Genomic DNA, 16,188 nt, shown 5'->3' with positions numbered 1-16,188 from the left:
TAGGTCGAGAAAAATATTTTTGCTACCTTATATTTTTAGTTCTAATGACTCACGATAGCAAATATGTTTAATGCGGCATAGTGAAAATTTTTCCAAAAGTTTCCAACAAAAATTATTCATTCACTTGAAATGCCAAACTTTCGCCAAGAGACGAAAGCTCGAAAGCTCGACTAATAGCTTTATATAGTCGATCAATCGGCTCTCTTTCATTCGTTAAGGGACGTAAGAACGACCCGATGTGCATATTTAAAGGGCCAGTCATTAGGAATACTTTGTGATTAATCAGAGAGCCCCGCGGCGGAACATTGAAGTAACTTTTCGAAATCGAAAAGCTTGAAACAAATATAGCATATTTTTCGCGAAATTCTCGCTTCACGTGCATGCAAGTGCACGGCCCCTCTCTCCACGATCGCACAGCTGCACTCTACTCTACTCCACTTGTTATTTCTCGACTACTCGTACAAGCTCACGATCGTGCGGGCATTTGAAAATAACCAAGAGCATCGCGCGCGCGAGCAGTAGCAGTGGCAGCAGAAAGAGTGCGTGCGTATATGCGCTATTCTTAGCGGCTTCGCTTGCGCGCGTGTGCGTATCTCGCTAGCTCCCGCGCACTCTCTTTTATTCGCCGCACGAAAAAGTCGACGACGATGTTTTAGTTTATTTGCGATCCGCACAACGGCCAACATCATGCGTGAGTAGGTATCGCGCATCGGCTGCGGATCATCGCTCGATCGCCTCGAGCTTAGTCATCGGTCGCGAGTGATCGCACACCTATACACAGGCGGTATGCGCGCACGACACCCGACCAAGACGACGTAGTCGCCGTGCGATTAACAAAATAAGTCACTGCTGCACAAATTGAGATTTCTGGAATACGTACGTACGTGTATACGTAGCAGCACCAGCAGATGGGCGGCTGTGAAACACGGCATAAACGCAGGCTATAAATACATCAACGAATGAAGAGCATCGGCGTCGAGTATGTGTGCGAGCAGCACAACGGGTGAGTCAGGCCGAAATTATGGTCAACGCTTCAACCGAGCCAGCTGCGGCTGCGGCGCCTCTGCAGCAGTCTTGCGCCGCAGAGCAGCCCGCGAGCAGCGCGGATAATTTTGTCCTTCGTCGCGACGCCAACAACAAAGCCAACGCGCTTGGATTTTCCCTCTTCAGATGGTTCAAGAGGCACGACGCCGCCGCCGCCGCCGAGCACCAACGCACTCGCAATAGGCAACACTTCTTTCGCCGACCCAAGAGAAGACCGTCGACCTCGAGTATCGACACTTTTTACAGTACCGCGACCGTGAGGAGTTTCGCTTTTCATAGCGGTGTGCATCGCGATGTCGGGGATGGCCTACTGACGCTCGAGCACTCGAGTCGGGCCGTGGGTCCTTTTGCGCCGGGTGCCGTGAAATTAGCCGGTGAAAAGCTCAACACTACGTCCACTTGTACCTTGCCTACGGACTTTTCCCATAGGCAGGATATACAGACGAGATACGCCCTTCATCCCGTTGTGATAAGTTCGTTCGTTTCTTGCGACAGTATACCGATTGCGAAATCTGCCTCGAATCCCGAAAGGTTTGTGAAAGCTCACGACGAGGTGCGAAATGTTGAATCTGTGGAAGACGTTGCCGGAGCCTTAACTCCGAGTACTTCGGCTACTTCGACAGCGAGAAAAAAAGTCCACGTTAAAGGTAAGCGGAAAGCACCGGACCCACCTGTTACAGTGAGTCAGCCGAGGGTCGAGTTGGACGTGGCTGGAGCGATCGTGAGCGACAAACCTCGACGAGGATCCGGAGTGCGACGCGAACGTAGACCCGCTCCGAAACCACCCGGTTACGGGGGACGAGCCAACGACAAGGGTACTTTGTCCTCTGAGGCGTCCTACAACGACATGGATTCTGTACTCATACTTCAAGACTTTCAGACCATAAGTAACGATACTTTGGTACTGCGCAGAGGAGTCTTGTTGTCGAAAAAGGATCTGGAAAGCAATGCGGATACATCGAAACAGGAATCGATCCCCAAAGTAGGTATTATCATGCCTCGACCTTGGTACAAACGTAACGATGGTTCACGCGAATCATCCATCAAAAGAGGCAATGGCGACGTGCTTAGACAACTTCCTTCGCCAACCAAGCTGGAGCCTGTAAAAACCGCTGAGAACGCAGCTTCAGCTTCGAATTCATTCAACTTTGAAAATTCTCTTCACAAACTGGGCTTATTAAATCGCGACAACGATAAAAAGACGAACAAGGAGAGTAAACGAGTCTCGATATTAACGAACATAAGTGAACTAGACAGGGAGGCCGCGGCGATAGTCCGAGAAGAGCAGGCCAGACACCGAGCCTCGCTTATACTGCAAGCTGTCAGATTGAACGACGAGTTCAAGAGACGAATGGAGGACAACGAGGACATTGTTCAGGAAATAGTGAATGCTTCGATCGACGCCTCGCCTAGAAGAACGACGCGAGCTCTCATGCCTAGATTCAATGGATTCGGCAGTATCACGAGGTCGGGAATGTTTAAAAATCATGGCTCACCGAAAACCAAAGCCAAGAGATTTAGCCAAGAATGTTCAAAGGAAACAAAAACCGATGACAGGATGAAAAAAGAGATGGATAGGTATTTCCCCCCAGCTAGGGCTTCTCATTGGGAGGATAGTGCGATTTTTACCGAAATAGTTCAACCGTCCAAGTGTCACAGTAGGGACGAACAAAACAGAGGAAATGTAACAAATATACCAACGATTATCGATACAAGACCTATTCCGGCAGTGGCAGATATTAGGACGATTCAGACGATTATCGATGCTCGACCGATACCTAAAGTGGCAGACGTCAAACCACTACCCCTGGTTTCCGAGATTGATACACCAACCGACGTGAAAACTGAAAAAAGTAACATAGAACTTATCAAATCTTTGGCTGCTGAATTAGACGATGTAGCGATGGGAATCGCAAGATTGAGACGCGAACTCGATGACAGGCCGGGAATGATAGAAGAAGCAATAGCTGATCGTGAAAAAGCTACCACACACAGAAGTCAGAGTCCGGAGTACGTCAAATTTGATGCAAAAAGTGAAATTTTAGCTAAAACAGACAGCGGTGTACCAAGCATACCAAGCATTTCCGAACAAGTTGCCAAGGTGGTTGAAATTTTAGCGAACGCCAACACAGGTATCGGCGCTGTCACCAAATCTGATACACCCGAGGGTGCAAAATCTCCGAAAAAAGTTTCATCAGCCGTTCAAACTAGCGGCAAAGTGCGTCAAGTGGCTAACGAGGGACCGCCCTTACCACCCAAGGGCCGAACGGAAGGCGATCGAGCAGTCAAGCTGGAGAAGAGCCCAGATAACGATTTCGTTAATGCGATGGAGAAATCACTGTACGCAAATGCCCGGCCAAGCTCGTCGTCGAAAGAAGAAGAAACGTCGAGGAAGAAGATTGATTTGCGATCGGCGATGGATAGCGGAGCGACTGGCGCTGCTTTTCCGGACTCTAGACAGCGGCACGACGACGCCCTCGACGGTGAGGCTCTACGCCGTTTCAATTTAGATAATAAAATATCCTTGAAATTGGATTTTTATCATTAACATATATGAAATGTTCGTTTCGTTTTACTTTTTCTTCTCGGTAAAGAGTCGGAAGAGACAAATCGGCGCTTCATGAACACAATAGCGGTTAATCGATCGCTGAGGAAGCTCGAGGCGGCTATAGCGTCGGGCAATCACCGTCAAGCTGCCGTCTTGGCTAAAGAATTGGCGCAGTTAAGGATTCAATGCTGCGTCGTGAGACAAATATCCAACCAAGCCAAAGAAAAACTCAATCTCAATCTGTACATAGAGGACAAACAAGCGCAGCAAGGACCTATACCCGTACAGGTGACTTTTTCAATTCTTTTTTTTTCTTTCTTTCTTTCTTACTTTCTTGACATTAACATGAAAATGACGAATCTTATATATCAGCTCGCAGCCGATACGACCGTGGAGCAGTTGAAAATTAAAATACACACTGAATTCGAGATTCCGGGCAACGTTCAGCGCTGGATTATTGGCAGAAATTTAGCTGACAATGACAAATCGACGATAGAGGAGCTGCAGGCAGTCGAAGGATCCTCGATATTTCTATACATAGTTGCACCGCAAGGTATTAAAAAGTTATTCTTTATTCGATACACAATAGCGCCCGGAGATTCAAGGGAAAAAATTTCTTTCTCAGAGCCGCGAGATGAGGAGACAAAAACAAAGGAGAAGAGCCCGGAGAAAGACGAAGGAGTTCAAATAGTCGAGATAATCGATGAAAATTATGATGAACAAATTTTTCAAGCCACCGAAAAAGAAGACGAGGAAACTGAAGCCGAACTGGAAACGATGCCCGAGCCGCAAGCTCGTCAAGTACATAGATTTTAATTACGAACTTGAAGAATTTTAAATTATCAAACTTTTTCTCGCAGTCTCTCTTTCTCGACGCGTGAGACTAAAAAAGATACATAAAAGTCCTCGATATTGTTGAGCTTTCGTATTATTAAAGTTCCACCGTGACTATAGCATATCTCGCGCGTTTATATTAATAAGTTGAAATTCGCCACTTTTAATTTTTGTATTTTTTTTTGTCTAGCAGGAGTCGGAGATAATTTTACCGGAAGAAAAGCTGAAAAGATACGAAGAACTAATACACCTAGAAAACTGTGGCATAATCACGAACAAAGAACCCATCGAGTGTCCCGTTTGTTTCATGATATGCGGGCCCGAAGAGGGAGTCATATTAAGAAACTGTCTTCACTCGTTTTGCAGGTAAACGCTCACTTAAAATAATGCGTGATTCAAGCCATTGAAATACACGCGTTCCCATCTTTATCCGTGAATCAGTCGAGCTATTTGCGAACGAGTGAAACGAACTCGAGCCACCGCGCGACTGGGCAAAGATCCACGCTTACAACGACAATAAATTATATTTCGTGGTCGAAACAGGTCGTGCGCCGCCAGCACGGTGCGCTATTGCGAGGAGGCCGAGGTGAAGTGTCCCTACCGAGACACGGACTACACGTGCGACTTCGTGCTCCAGGAGCGGGAAATCAAAGCCGTAAGTTGCACAAATGCCGCGTGACGTGAATTGCGCGACGTCGCCAAATATAACGCGGCTCGACTTTATGTAATAACAGCTCGTATCGGCGGAGGTGTACCAACAGCACTTGGCCAAATCCATTGCTCAAGCGGAGAACAATGCCGGCGACGCGGCCTTTCACTGCAAGACGCCCGACTGTCCGGGCTGGTGCATTTACGACGACAACGTCAACAACTTCCTGTGTCCGGTCTGCCGCGCTAATAATTGCCTCACCTGCCAGGTGAGCACGGCCACTTGCCACCCGCCACTGTAATGGGGGTGTCAACGTTATTATGCACTTCCGCCTTTACCTCTATACCGCACAAAGAGAAGAGTTAGTTGCAGGATGATATTTTATTCATTTTTTTTCCTTTTAAGGCTATTCATTTCGGGAAAAATTGCCGACAATATCAGCAAGAGCTCAAGTATGCGAACATAGGCGATCACGAGTCACGTAGAACTGCGGCTATGCTCGACGAGATGGTCGAGCGAGGCGAAGCCCTACCGTGTCCCACTTGTGCCGTCGTGCTCATGAAAAAATGGGGTTGTGACTGGCTTCGCTGCTCCATGTGCAAGACCGAGATATGCTGGGTCACCAGAGGTCCGAGATGGGGACCCCGAGTAAGTTTGATCGTTACCCTTTTCCAGTTGCTCGGCAGCGGCTGATTACCATTTTTCTTGGTTTCAGGGCAAAGGAGATACCTCGGGTGGCTGTCGATGTGGAGAAAACGGTGTCAAGTGCCATCCGCGTTGTAATTACTGTCACTAGTCTTATAATCGCGATAATACTCGAATGCTTGTACTTGAAGTTAATATTTTAAGCCGTGTAGGAAAATAAAATAATACATTTATAAGGGCCTAATGATCAAGTTTAATTAATAATCTTATTTATAAAACTTCTTATACAAAGTAATTTAGTTGCACAGTTTTACTTAAGCCTTTGCTTTTTAGCCTATAAATGTAATAAAAACGCGTAAGTAATACAAAAATTTGATATTTTGACGTCAAATCGTTTGAACTGAATATTACAGGCACCTTTGATTCATTACAATTTATTGCTATATACTGATATTAAATGATTTTTTTTAAAAGGCCTAAACTTTTTCTCCCTCTTGGTCGTCTCCAGCAGTTGTTTTGGCTGGATCGTCTTCCGTCGTGCCTATTTGTTTTAATCGGGTAACCAAAGTAGACTGATGATGCGTTAGTTGTTGATTCAGATTTCCTCCAGCTGATGTACGCAATACATGAACAAGACCAGCTTGTGCAGAAACGAGATCCAAATTGCCCATTTTCACGAAATCGTTCAGGTGTAACAGCTCACCGTGGAGAATACCAGCTTTATGAAAGTAAAAGTGAATGTTTAATTACTTTATCGAAATTGACTATTTTAATATCGATGATAACTTACCCATTAATATGATACTTGGCGTTTTTTTGCAAATTTTCACTAATTTGTCAACGTTAGGCTCAGGACCGAAGGCAAAAAGATTGACTCTTACGCCTCTGTGCATCAATTTTAAAGCAGCCTCGTAAGGAGTACCTTTCAAAGCTAGTTCTAAAATTCCCTGCTGATAGCCTTTTAAGTACATGTTTGACCTCTTTAGTGCAACCGCAAATTCAAATTGCTCCCTCGCAGAGTGAGAATTCATATGGAAAAAAGCCACCATTTTGGAGCTTTTGAACCAATTCAGACACTCTCTGGCGATGATTGTATCGTAGGGGCGAACTGGTTTAGCCTCCATTACTTTGGGGATTTTCTGACATCGCTCTCGCCAAGGTTTATTTGTATCTGGATTATTAATGAACGGCGTAAGAAACGTCTCAACCATTTGCCTATGACGATGTGGGGCTCGAGGCTTCTGAATGTTTATCTTGCTGCGAAATCTCTGCTGCTGAATTAAAACTGACACTAGATTCGGTTGAAAAGCTGGAAAATCAATGAAATTCATTAGCATTATAATAAACTAAAAGTTCATTCTATTTTTAAAAAATCTCACCTAAAATATTTATAAAAAATTGTTCCAACGTAAGGCCCTCTACGCATCAATGAAACTACTCTCATATATAAAATTTATATTTGGTTATAACATTTACAGTTTGTGTAATTGGGCGGAAATCCTATACAAAACGTAGATGTTAGCTTAAAATTTTAACGCTGATTTGAAAATTTTTCGCTCTAACATAAAATACATAATTTTCACTGCCTCGCCAACTTGCAAAGGCAAGCGTCTACAAGAAAATTTTATCAAAGTGTAATACAAAATTATACGTTTATTTACAAGTATTAATTATTTCTATAGAACATTTTTTTTCGTAGTTTACTTTTTTTTTTGACGATTAAGTAAGGCACTTTGGAACGGTTTTTACAGAACGACTCACAAAGTGATAATGCATTAAACACGCTGGAATCATATTTTTCTAGTATGCGTAAAAAATATTACATAAAAATTCAAACAATAAAATGTTCAATGCAAAATCTATAGTTAAATAAAAAACTTTTTCAGTACACATAAACCTTCAAAAACGGTTATTCGAAATCACGATAGTTAAAAAAAATAAATATATTGATTATTTCTAATTTATTATGCTATATAATTAATCGTCCCGCTGCAATAATTACTAGTCTCGTGTCGATTATCCATGTTATCACCAAAATTCAATGATTTACGATTTTTGCCGAGACGAAGCATAGATCTGATTCCCGTCTTTTTCCTGGAGCGCTTGTAACGATCGTCCAGAGCCGAGTTCAACGATTGCTGCTTGATATCGCTCCGTGCGTTTGAAAAAGGCTGATCATCTTTGTTGCTGCTGTGATTGCTGTTGCTGCTGTTGTTGGATAAATCGGCACGATGGTGGTGATGATGATGGTGGGGGTCGTCGACTAACCAATGTTTACGTGGAGGTAAAGTTTTGCTATTGCCTCCTGGAATGGTGTACACGTAATCGGACTGTAAATGCTTCGAAGTTTCACCAATGCTCATAGACGACTTGCTGCTGTTGGTGGATTCAAAAGTGTCTTTTTTACTGTGATTTTTTGAATCCTCGGACTTACCACTGGTATCCCGAGCTTCGCGAAGTTTTTTGTTCCTCTTGTAAGTGTCCGTGCTTTTGGCATCCAAAGCTGCGTGTCTCTTTTCGGACATGCTCTGTCGACCCAAGGCGTCGCGGGAAAATTTATTCGCTGACGAGTTGAAGGACTCTTCAAGGGACAATTGGCTGTCGTAGGCAGGATCACCGGAATACTGACTGTCTTTTTCATCGATACCTTTTTTCGCCTCAGCATTTGAATTGTGTGAATTTTCATTGGGTTCTTCTTTTAATACTGATTCTAAACGATCTTCTTGATGACCAATACTTCGTTTTTTTGGAATACTGGCTGGTTCCATCCAACTTTTGTTTGTTGCAAGGCAGTAGCTTTCATTTCTTAGACTATTTTTATTATACTGTTCTGTAAGTCTGTCGATGACAGGATTCCATGGAGAATTGGATGATGAAAGTAAACCATTATCTAATAAATGAGTCTGTGAATTTAAATCATTTTTCTGTTGTATATGTCCATCGCTTTGTTTTGAATTTGAGTTTGAGACATAAATGGTATTTGTAAACTCTCCCTTTGATGAAGATGAGGATACTTTTTCAAAACTTTTTTCTGATGAACTTTCGTAAGCTGATACTCTACGAGCGATTACAAGAGTAATAACACCAGTAATAGAACTGTTAGTGTGAAGCAAGGCTCTACGTAATGTTTCCATTGCATCAGAGTTTGAAAGACCTAGTAAAGAAACACCATTGACGTTCAGCAGTTGGTCATTCATTCTTAGTCTACCATCTCTTGATGCAGCACCGCCGGTTAGAACTTTTTTGATAAAAATCCCTAGATCTATATTAGTACTATCTTCACTTGTACTAGTTTTACCTTTCACACTGACTCCTAAACCAGCTTTTTCAGAGTCATGAACTGGAATGTCTAAAGTTAAGACAGATCGCTTCTTTTTCAATGACATTATTAAATCTTCTGATACGTCCATCGTTTTATAATCACGCTTATCATAAGATTCTGGTATTTCTTCTCTCTTTGAAATTGGTACTTCATGAGAAGATTTCAAATTATTATGAACATCAGGTGTTGTAATGGGAACACCAACATTTACATCTGCTACATTATTAGATACTGAACAAGCTTCTTCCTGACGTGACACAATCAATTGTACTTTACCTCCTGGTGGAATGCTTCGAAGCAAGGCAACAACTTCAGCTTGGCTTTTGCCAGTCATTTCTAAATTATTTACTTCTAATAAACGATCTCCTGGTTTTAGTCTGCCGTCTTCAACTGCAGCACCTTTGGGGAGTATATTTTTAATATAAATTGGACAATGGCCACCAGCTGGGTTATCTCTAGTTGTAACACTGAAACCCAAGCCATTATTGCCTTTAGTCAATTCAATCTCAATCATTTTACCAATTTTTCGAGTATTAGCTGTTTGTAATAAATTCTGATTAGTACACTGCAGTCTTTTAAAACTGTCATCGTGATCAACTGCTTTTTCAGTACTGCTAGATGAGTGTGGGACATTTTGTACTTGTTTTTCTTGGATCTTCTTATATTTTACCACAGATATTTTTAAACAAGACTCATTCATACATAATCTAAAGATTTCTTGAACTTTTGTGTATGGCATTCTCAATAAATTATGACCATTTATTTTAAGTATTTTATCATGCAAATCAATTTGTCCATCTCTAGCTATTCTTCCGTTTGGTTCAATTCCTTCCACTCTGAGTCCTTGATCATTTCCAAGCAAATCGTAACAAGGTACAACGTGTAAACCAAGAGGTCCTGGTTCATTTTTAATTACAATTTCTTTAATTTCTCCTTGACCAATAATATCAGATTTCACATTAGGTAAATCATAATAAGCTTTGGCATCTTCACCCAAGGGCTCCTTTCTTCTAGTTTCCCTTGGAAGAGAAAGTGCTGAGTAGGTAGCTAAGTATGGTTCTCTTGAGGAAAGAACATGCATAGATAATCTCTTAGTACTTTCTCTCTTGATATTGCCGGTTGATCTACTCTGGTAAATACGGTGCTCCTTGTTGTCAACATGAAAGAAATCAGGACTATTTGTGCCAACAGAACTGGCTCCATCACCTCCAGCATGTATCACATCTGATCCACTAAAATGAGCTACAATTTGCTCTCTGTCGTCAGCAACATCACACAATCTGTCATCGGGATCCAAAATACCTCCTGTGGTAAGGGAAGACAGACTACTGATGGATAAATTACTGTCACTTTTGCCAGTGGCCTTTTTATATCTGAGAATGGCTTCGTGCATTAGATCTCGCACAAGCAGACTGCCATCTCCGCATGGCACTACAACTCTGATATGGTCAAAACAAACTGTTACCTTCATTTTTAGAGTTTTAAGTTGTCAGCATCACAAAAGATCCAAATATAATTTTTCTTTGATGAGTACGTGTTGAGTATGAGTGTATACAAAAGAGAACAAAGAAAAGTAATATCAACACAAATCACAGACTCAGTATTTGTAACATCAAATGTATGTTTATATAAATCAAATAAACGTATACATAAATGTTAAGGTATACGCAATTTATGGAATGTGTGACGAATATAAAATGACTACCGAGTGCAGCAACAGGTGCACAAGTATATATCTGCGATCTACGCACTCATAAAACACGTTTTCTCTAACTGACTGATGTCATCATCATCATGAGAGCCGTCCTCGCCTCTGCACAGCGATACCTTTCGCGTTATGAGCTGCCGCAGAACTGCAGCAGTCAGCAAACCTTAAGGCGATAATGCACTCGTGACTTGAAAAAGTGTCGATAACTGATCTACTCTCGCTGGCCCGTAGCATAATAAACAGTCTAAGAAAGTTGGAAAATGCTAATTGGATATCACCAAGGCTTCTCTGTACGCGACTGAGCCAATACTCTGGTACGCCTGTGCTTATATGAATGTGCTATATACAATATATGGGATAATGTGTCGAGAAACGATCGAATTTAACGCTAATACACTAAGCACGTAACAAAGCTACGATCTCGCAACGAAGAAAAATCACATACTCGCACAAGGACAAACGCACTACGCCATTATACGCGACGTTCTGTCGACTACATTTGCACACACGAATAGTCTGTCTTTCTCTTCAGCACTGCGCACAGAGCTCACGGGCTCGTACATACTTACATACATACAATACATACAAGCACATACGTATATAGTAACTGCCTGCAGCATACTTTGCGCGTTTTTAATGCATGCAGCTGCTCGGTACACATAGGTGTGTGTATGTAGGTATTATTTATAAAGCTGAGTTTACAACGGTCGCGCAACTCGAGTAACTGCAATGCTCCCCCCGAACCAACTCCACCAAACTTTATTGAACTTGGCAATCCGTGCTACCGTTGACGTTGTTTCATAGTTATTTCATTATTATTCAACTTATTTTTTCGGAATTTAATGAGGCGTAAGTAAAATTAACGCTGACGCAGCATGATTTTTAATTTAATGCCTTTGCGCATGGGTTTTTGCCTACCGAGAGTTATTAACTTTTTATCGTATTTTTATTTACAATTTTGTTACTTGCTCAAGATAAAAAAAATAAACGAGAAATCAATCAGCGATTAATATATTTGATGATGTTGAGTCAATAGAATAAATTTTTCAATTCGATTAAAACCCATTGTAAATTCAGCTTAAAGCATTAGTTTTGCATTAGAATATACGGTTTCGTTGCAATAGAAAAAAGAATCTTTCAGTTTACCAAAGGGGTCAAAAAATTCAGTGATTATAAAAAAATTTGGAACGGAAGTTGGAGTAGTCATTATACAATCAACGTTGTGCGTTAGTACAAGAAAATAATTAAATAAAATATCCATAAAAAAGCTATAGCTGTCATGAAACTATGAAAGAGTAAAAATACGCGCACGCGCTCTACATTAGTTCTAAGAAACTATAAGCAGACTTATTGCAAAGACTAAATTTATTCTATTTCAATTTTTTAAGCAATTTGCAATCACTAAAGTCTACTTCAATCCATACTTTTTCGAGCTTATATAATGTAAAAATGTAATTAAAAAATTAGTGTTGATACTTTTTATCGTAATGAAACTTCAAATTTTCTCGATTCAAATTAATTACTAATTGAATAAAAAAATGTACACTTTATTAAAAATTTCTTTAGAAACGTTCAACAATTATAAGTTATATATTTTAGATAATATAACACAACGACATCGTAACATACAAATGAATGTTGTATCAAAGCCGACAAACTTTAGGTTATGACTCAGTAAGCGAATTGAATTCGCTATTCATTATACCTTACATTTCATCGTATTGTTATGAAAATGTATGGAACACAATTGATACAGCAATGTTTTAATAAACAATGTACACGCTGACAATCAATGCTCAAAAGATCAAAATTCATTCATTAAATGGCCTTACGTTGGAAACAATTTCGTCGTATCGTCTGCAGACGATATTTTTTAGCAAACGAGAACTTCGCTTTATCACTATTAAATTATCAAATAGGACTTACCTTTGTTCGTTAAAAACGACATTTTTAATGCTGAATGTAGAACTCTTGTTCTTTTTATTTATCAATAAGATTTACACGTTTAAAAACAAATTGAACACGTGCGAGTACAGTCCTCCGCTACTTGCCAAGCATCTTGTTTACCAAAAGAGTGGGAGTCGCTACACTCGCGAGAAGTGTCAAATTTTAGAATACAGCCTTTACGCCTTGTCAATGACAAGAATAAGAACACAAACTAATTTTTGCGCATTAAATTATAAAAAATCGAGCAAACTCTTCGCATAAATAGAATGTATCAACATTTTCAAATAATCATCACTAAATAGTCAAGTTAGAACTTGTACTTACACAAATGGTGGAATTAAATTCAAACATTTTTTGCATCGACCTTTTTTGAAATTCTGTAAAAATAAAAAATTCATGATAAATGAGAATTTGCGAAATATTAAGTTGCTTGTCATAATAATTCACTATTAATTATGTTTCAAAAATTATTTTTCCATTGTGTGATAAATCGATATTAAATCATGTTCTACCGTAACAAAAACAATAATCATGTTAAAAATTATAAATAAGTATTTTGTTTAAAACATAACTTTTTTTGTTAAAAAATTTTGAATTTGTTTGCTTTAGCGCTTGAATCGTCATTACACCCGTAAAACCTCATAACGTGTTTATCGTTGAGCAGCTGCACTTGCCACTTTATACTTGGGTCATCCACGCATGCACTCACACGAAAATCGCTGAACTTGTAACAGTCTTCACTCTGCCCTGTACTGTTACTTATTGTCATACAGAACGTATATAATTAATATTATTAAAAGTGCAATTTATTGAAGCATAGAAGTGAAATTTGTTGTTTGGTTCGAGCTCGTTAAATTTCGCAGTTATATTTTTTACACGTTTCACAACGTAACATACACATTTTTACGAAAAAATAGCAAATCAGTGCACAAAATGAAGTGGTTCCAAGGTTCTATAGCTGAAGCAGTTAATGCCTCGAAAGCCAAAAAAGCCGTATTCGTAGTTTTTGTCGAAGGTTAGTATAATTTATTTAGAAATTCATTTGAGGTTATTATATAGAACTCGAGCCGATGTACATTCATACGTTTTATGTTGATGCAGGCAAAGATGACACATCAAAACGAGTAGCTGAGAGCATAGATTCTCCGCAAGTTTCTTCAAAACTCGAATCTGAAGACTTTGTTGCTATCAAGTTGCAAAGTGATACAGAAAATTACACATTTTTTGCTCAAATTTGTAAGATGAATTAATTATGTTAAATTTTATATCTGGTAAGGTGTAGCCTAATGGTAAAATTGAACTTTTAGATCAACTTGTTCCTGTACCATCTATTTTTTTCATTGGTGACAATGGAGCTCCTTTGGAAGTTGTTGGCCATGCCATGTCACCCGATGATTTGGCTGCAAAAATTTCCTCAATTTTGGAAAAAGCAAAACCAGAAATTAGTCAATCATCCGCCAACTTGATTCAAGCTGAACAACTTGTACATTCCTCATTTCGTAGTAATACCTTGCCTGATAGTAGCAAAACATTACCCCAAACAGTTCAGAATCCAAGCCCTTTATCAAGCAGTAGCAACCAAACAGCTGAGCCTTCAACGAGTGTTGAAAATTCAGAAGATATTTCTCAGGAGGTAAGTAATTAAAAATTTATTGTTAGTTTGTTTGTGACAAGCTATGACACTAAGACCCTATTTATATCAGGAAAAAGTTCGACGAGCCAGGCAACTGATTTATTTACAACAAAAACAGAAGGAACAAGAAGAAAAAGAAAAAGAAAAAGAAAGAGAAATGGAAAGAAGGAGAATGGGCAAAGATGTTTTGAAAATGCGGCAAATGCAGCAAGACAAAGAACTAAGAGAAGCACAAGAAGAAAGATTGAAAGAAAAAGCTGCTGATGCAGCTGCAAGAGAAAAAATATTGAAACAAATTGCTGAAGATAAATTAGAACGTAAAAAGAAATATGAAATGCACATAAAGGTAATGAATTTATTTCATTTTTAACATTAACTTTTTGAAATTTGAATACTAATTGATCACCTTTAATGTAGGAAAAAGAAGCTCAGCAAGAAAAAATTGACGAAGAACGACAAGCTAGACTTCAAGCACAGGCACCATCTGTTGATATGTCTAAAGCTAGAATTCAATTCAAGCTTCCTACTGGAAGTAATATAACAGGTACATTTGAAGCCACTGAAACTTTAGGTACTCTTAGAGCATATGTCACTCAAAATGCTCAACTGCCATTCAGACATTTTTCAATGTCATCATTTTTCCCAAGAAGAGACTTTACTTCTGCAGATGATAGTAAGACCCTTTCAGAAATGGAACTGGTTCCATCAGCAACCATTTTAATTTTGCCCTTGAAATCAGTAAGTTCTATAAATTGAAAGGTCTTTTACTTAAATTTATCAAATTTAATTTTTTCTACTAATACTTATTATTTTTCAGAGTAACACTGCATCTGTCATCAAGTCATCAGATGGTGCTGGAATTTTTTCGCATTTTTTCTGGACTCTTGTTGCTCCAGTTATAAGTATTTACAACTATATTTCAAGTTATTTTACTGGTAACAGAGGAGGTGGTAACAATAGTGGAAACAGTGGAAATGCTGCTGCAGGTCCAAGTAGTAGTTCAGGTTTCAGAGGTTTCCCTCCAGCAGCAAGGTATCATTTACTATCTTTATTTTACACTGTCAAGCATATTTAATAAAAAAGTATTAAACACACTTTAATAGAAAATAATAATGTTGTTTATAGAAGGCTAGGAGGAACATCGAAAATTCGCACTCGTGGTAACATTCGCACTCTCCATTCCGGGGATAATGACGATGATGAAAACAACACATGGAATGGCAATTCTACGCAACAGATGTAATTATTTATAGCTAATTAAGTTTAAGTGAAAAATTGAATTTTTACAACAATTTAAACGCAAAAAATTGTAAATAATACATTTGAACTGCACTGTCAAAAAAAGAACCCCATATAATTAAATGTTCTGAAACAAAGTAAATTTTAATCGTTGTAACCATGGTATTTATAAAATTATCGTACTTTTGTTATATTATTTTTGCTTTAGTCAAATTGATACACTGAGTCGCGGAACTCTGAAGTATTGGTGATAGTGACATCGTATTAAAATTAGTTGACATAATTCAAATATTTTGTATTTATTCACGTTGAATCAGAAAGTAAAGATATTAAATATATAAAAAAGTTGATCAGGAATTTCTTTCCACCAAAATACCTCAATTTCAATAAAACTATATTTTAGAGCCTATTATTGCACATAATTTTAACTTTTAATTATATTATATATTTATTATGTGTTTAGTCATTATGTACCACAAGAAAAAATAAATATTATGTGAAAATTATTATTTTGATTTACTTAAATTTACATTTTTCTGGACCAACATGAACATGTATGGTTTTTAGTCCTTATAATTTCGTAATATCATTTGCGTGCTGCATATTTAATTTCATATAA

General features: G+C 39.0%; 3 protein-coding genes across 8 annotated transcripts; 2 read left to right on the top strand and 1 right to left on the bottom strand.

Moving 5' to 3' along the window:
• The first annotated feature begins 679 nt into the window (after positions 1-679).
• On the top strand, positions 680-5,965 carry LOC106659017. Of its 2 annotated transcripts, none has more exons than XM_023461493.1 (9): positions 680-3,527; positions 3,639-3,880; positions 3,965-4,145; positions 4,218-4,393; positions 4,620-4,792; positions 4,970-5,081; positions 5,161-5,343; positions 5,481-5,723; positions 5,791-5,965. In XM_023461493.1, the coding sequence occupies exons 1-9, from the start codon at positions 1,022-1,024 to the stop codon at positions 5,869-5,871; spliced, it is 3,897 nt and encodes a 1,298-aa protein (XP_023317261.1). In that variant the 5' UTR covers positions 680-1,021; the 3' UTR covers positions 5,872-5,965. The 2 variants fall into 2 exon arrangements, with proteins under 2 accessions (XP_023317261.1, XP_014236769.1); XM_014381283.2 differs by having other exon boundaries at positions 4,617-4,792.
• Positions 5,966-6,940: 975 nt separating this feature from the next.
• Positions 6,941-11,412, bottom strand: LOC106659018 (partitioning defective 3 homolog). 4 transcript variants are annotated; one of them, XM_023461494.1, is made up of 3 exons: positions 8,155-11,408; positions 7,100-8,025; positions 6,941-7,029 (listed from the first exon to the last, which is right to left on the bottom strand). In XM_023461494.1, exons 1-2 carry the CDS (start codon positions 10,511-10,513, stop codon positions 7,685-7,687), a joined length of 2,700 nt encoding a protein of 899 aa, XP_023317262.1. In that variant the 5' UTR covers positions 10,514-11,408; the 3' UTR covers positions 6,941-7,029; positions 7,100-7,684. The 4 variants fall into 4 exon arrangements, with proteins under 4 accessions (XP_023317262.1, XP_014236770.1, XP_014236772.1 ...); XM_014381284.2 differs by having other exon boundaries at positions 7,100-11,405; XM_014381286.2 differs by lacking the exon at positions 6,941-7,029 and having other exon boundaries at positions 7,993-8,096; positions 8,158-11,412.
• Positions 11,413-13,167: 1,755 nt separating this feature from the next.
• On the top strand, positions 13,168-15,990 carry LOC106659019 (UBX domain-containing protein 4). 2 transcript variants are annotated; one of them, XM_014381288.2, is made up of 7 exons: positions 13,168-13,712; positions 13,799-13,933; positions 14,005-14,330; positions 14,401-14,676; positions 14,748-15,068; positions 15,148-15,362; positions 15,434-15,523. In XM_014381288.2, exons 1-7 carry the CDS (start codon positions 13,631-13,633, stop codon positions 15,438-15,440), a joined length of 1,362 nt encoding a protein of 453 aa, XP_014236774.1. In that variant the 5' UTR covers positions 13,168-13,630; the 3' UTR covers positions 15,441-15,523. The 2 variants fall into 2 exon arrangements, with proteins under 2 accessions (XP_014236774.1, XP_014236773.1); XM_014381287.2 differs by having other exon boundaries at positions 13,170-13,712; positions 15,456-15,990.
• Positions 15,991-16,188: the final 198 nt, after the last annotated feature.

The sequence above is a fragment of the Trichogramma pretiosum genome, unplaced genomic scaffold (genome assembly GCF_000599845.2).
Source record: "Trichogramma pretiosum strain Unisexual culture from Peru unplaced genomic scaffold, Tpre_2.0 scaffold2, whole genome shotgun sequence".
Taxonomy (NCBI): Eukaryota; Metazoa; Arthropoda; class Insecta; order Hymenoptera; family Trichogrammatidae; genus Trichogramma; species Trichogramma pretiosum.
This window is presented reverse-complemented; position numbering and strand designations above follow the sequence as displayed.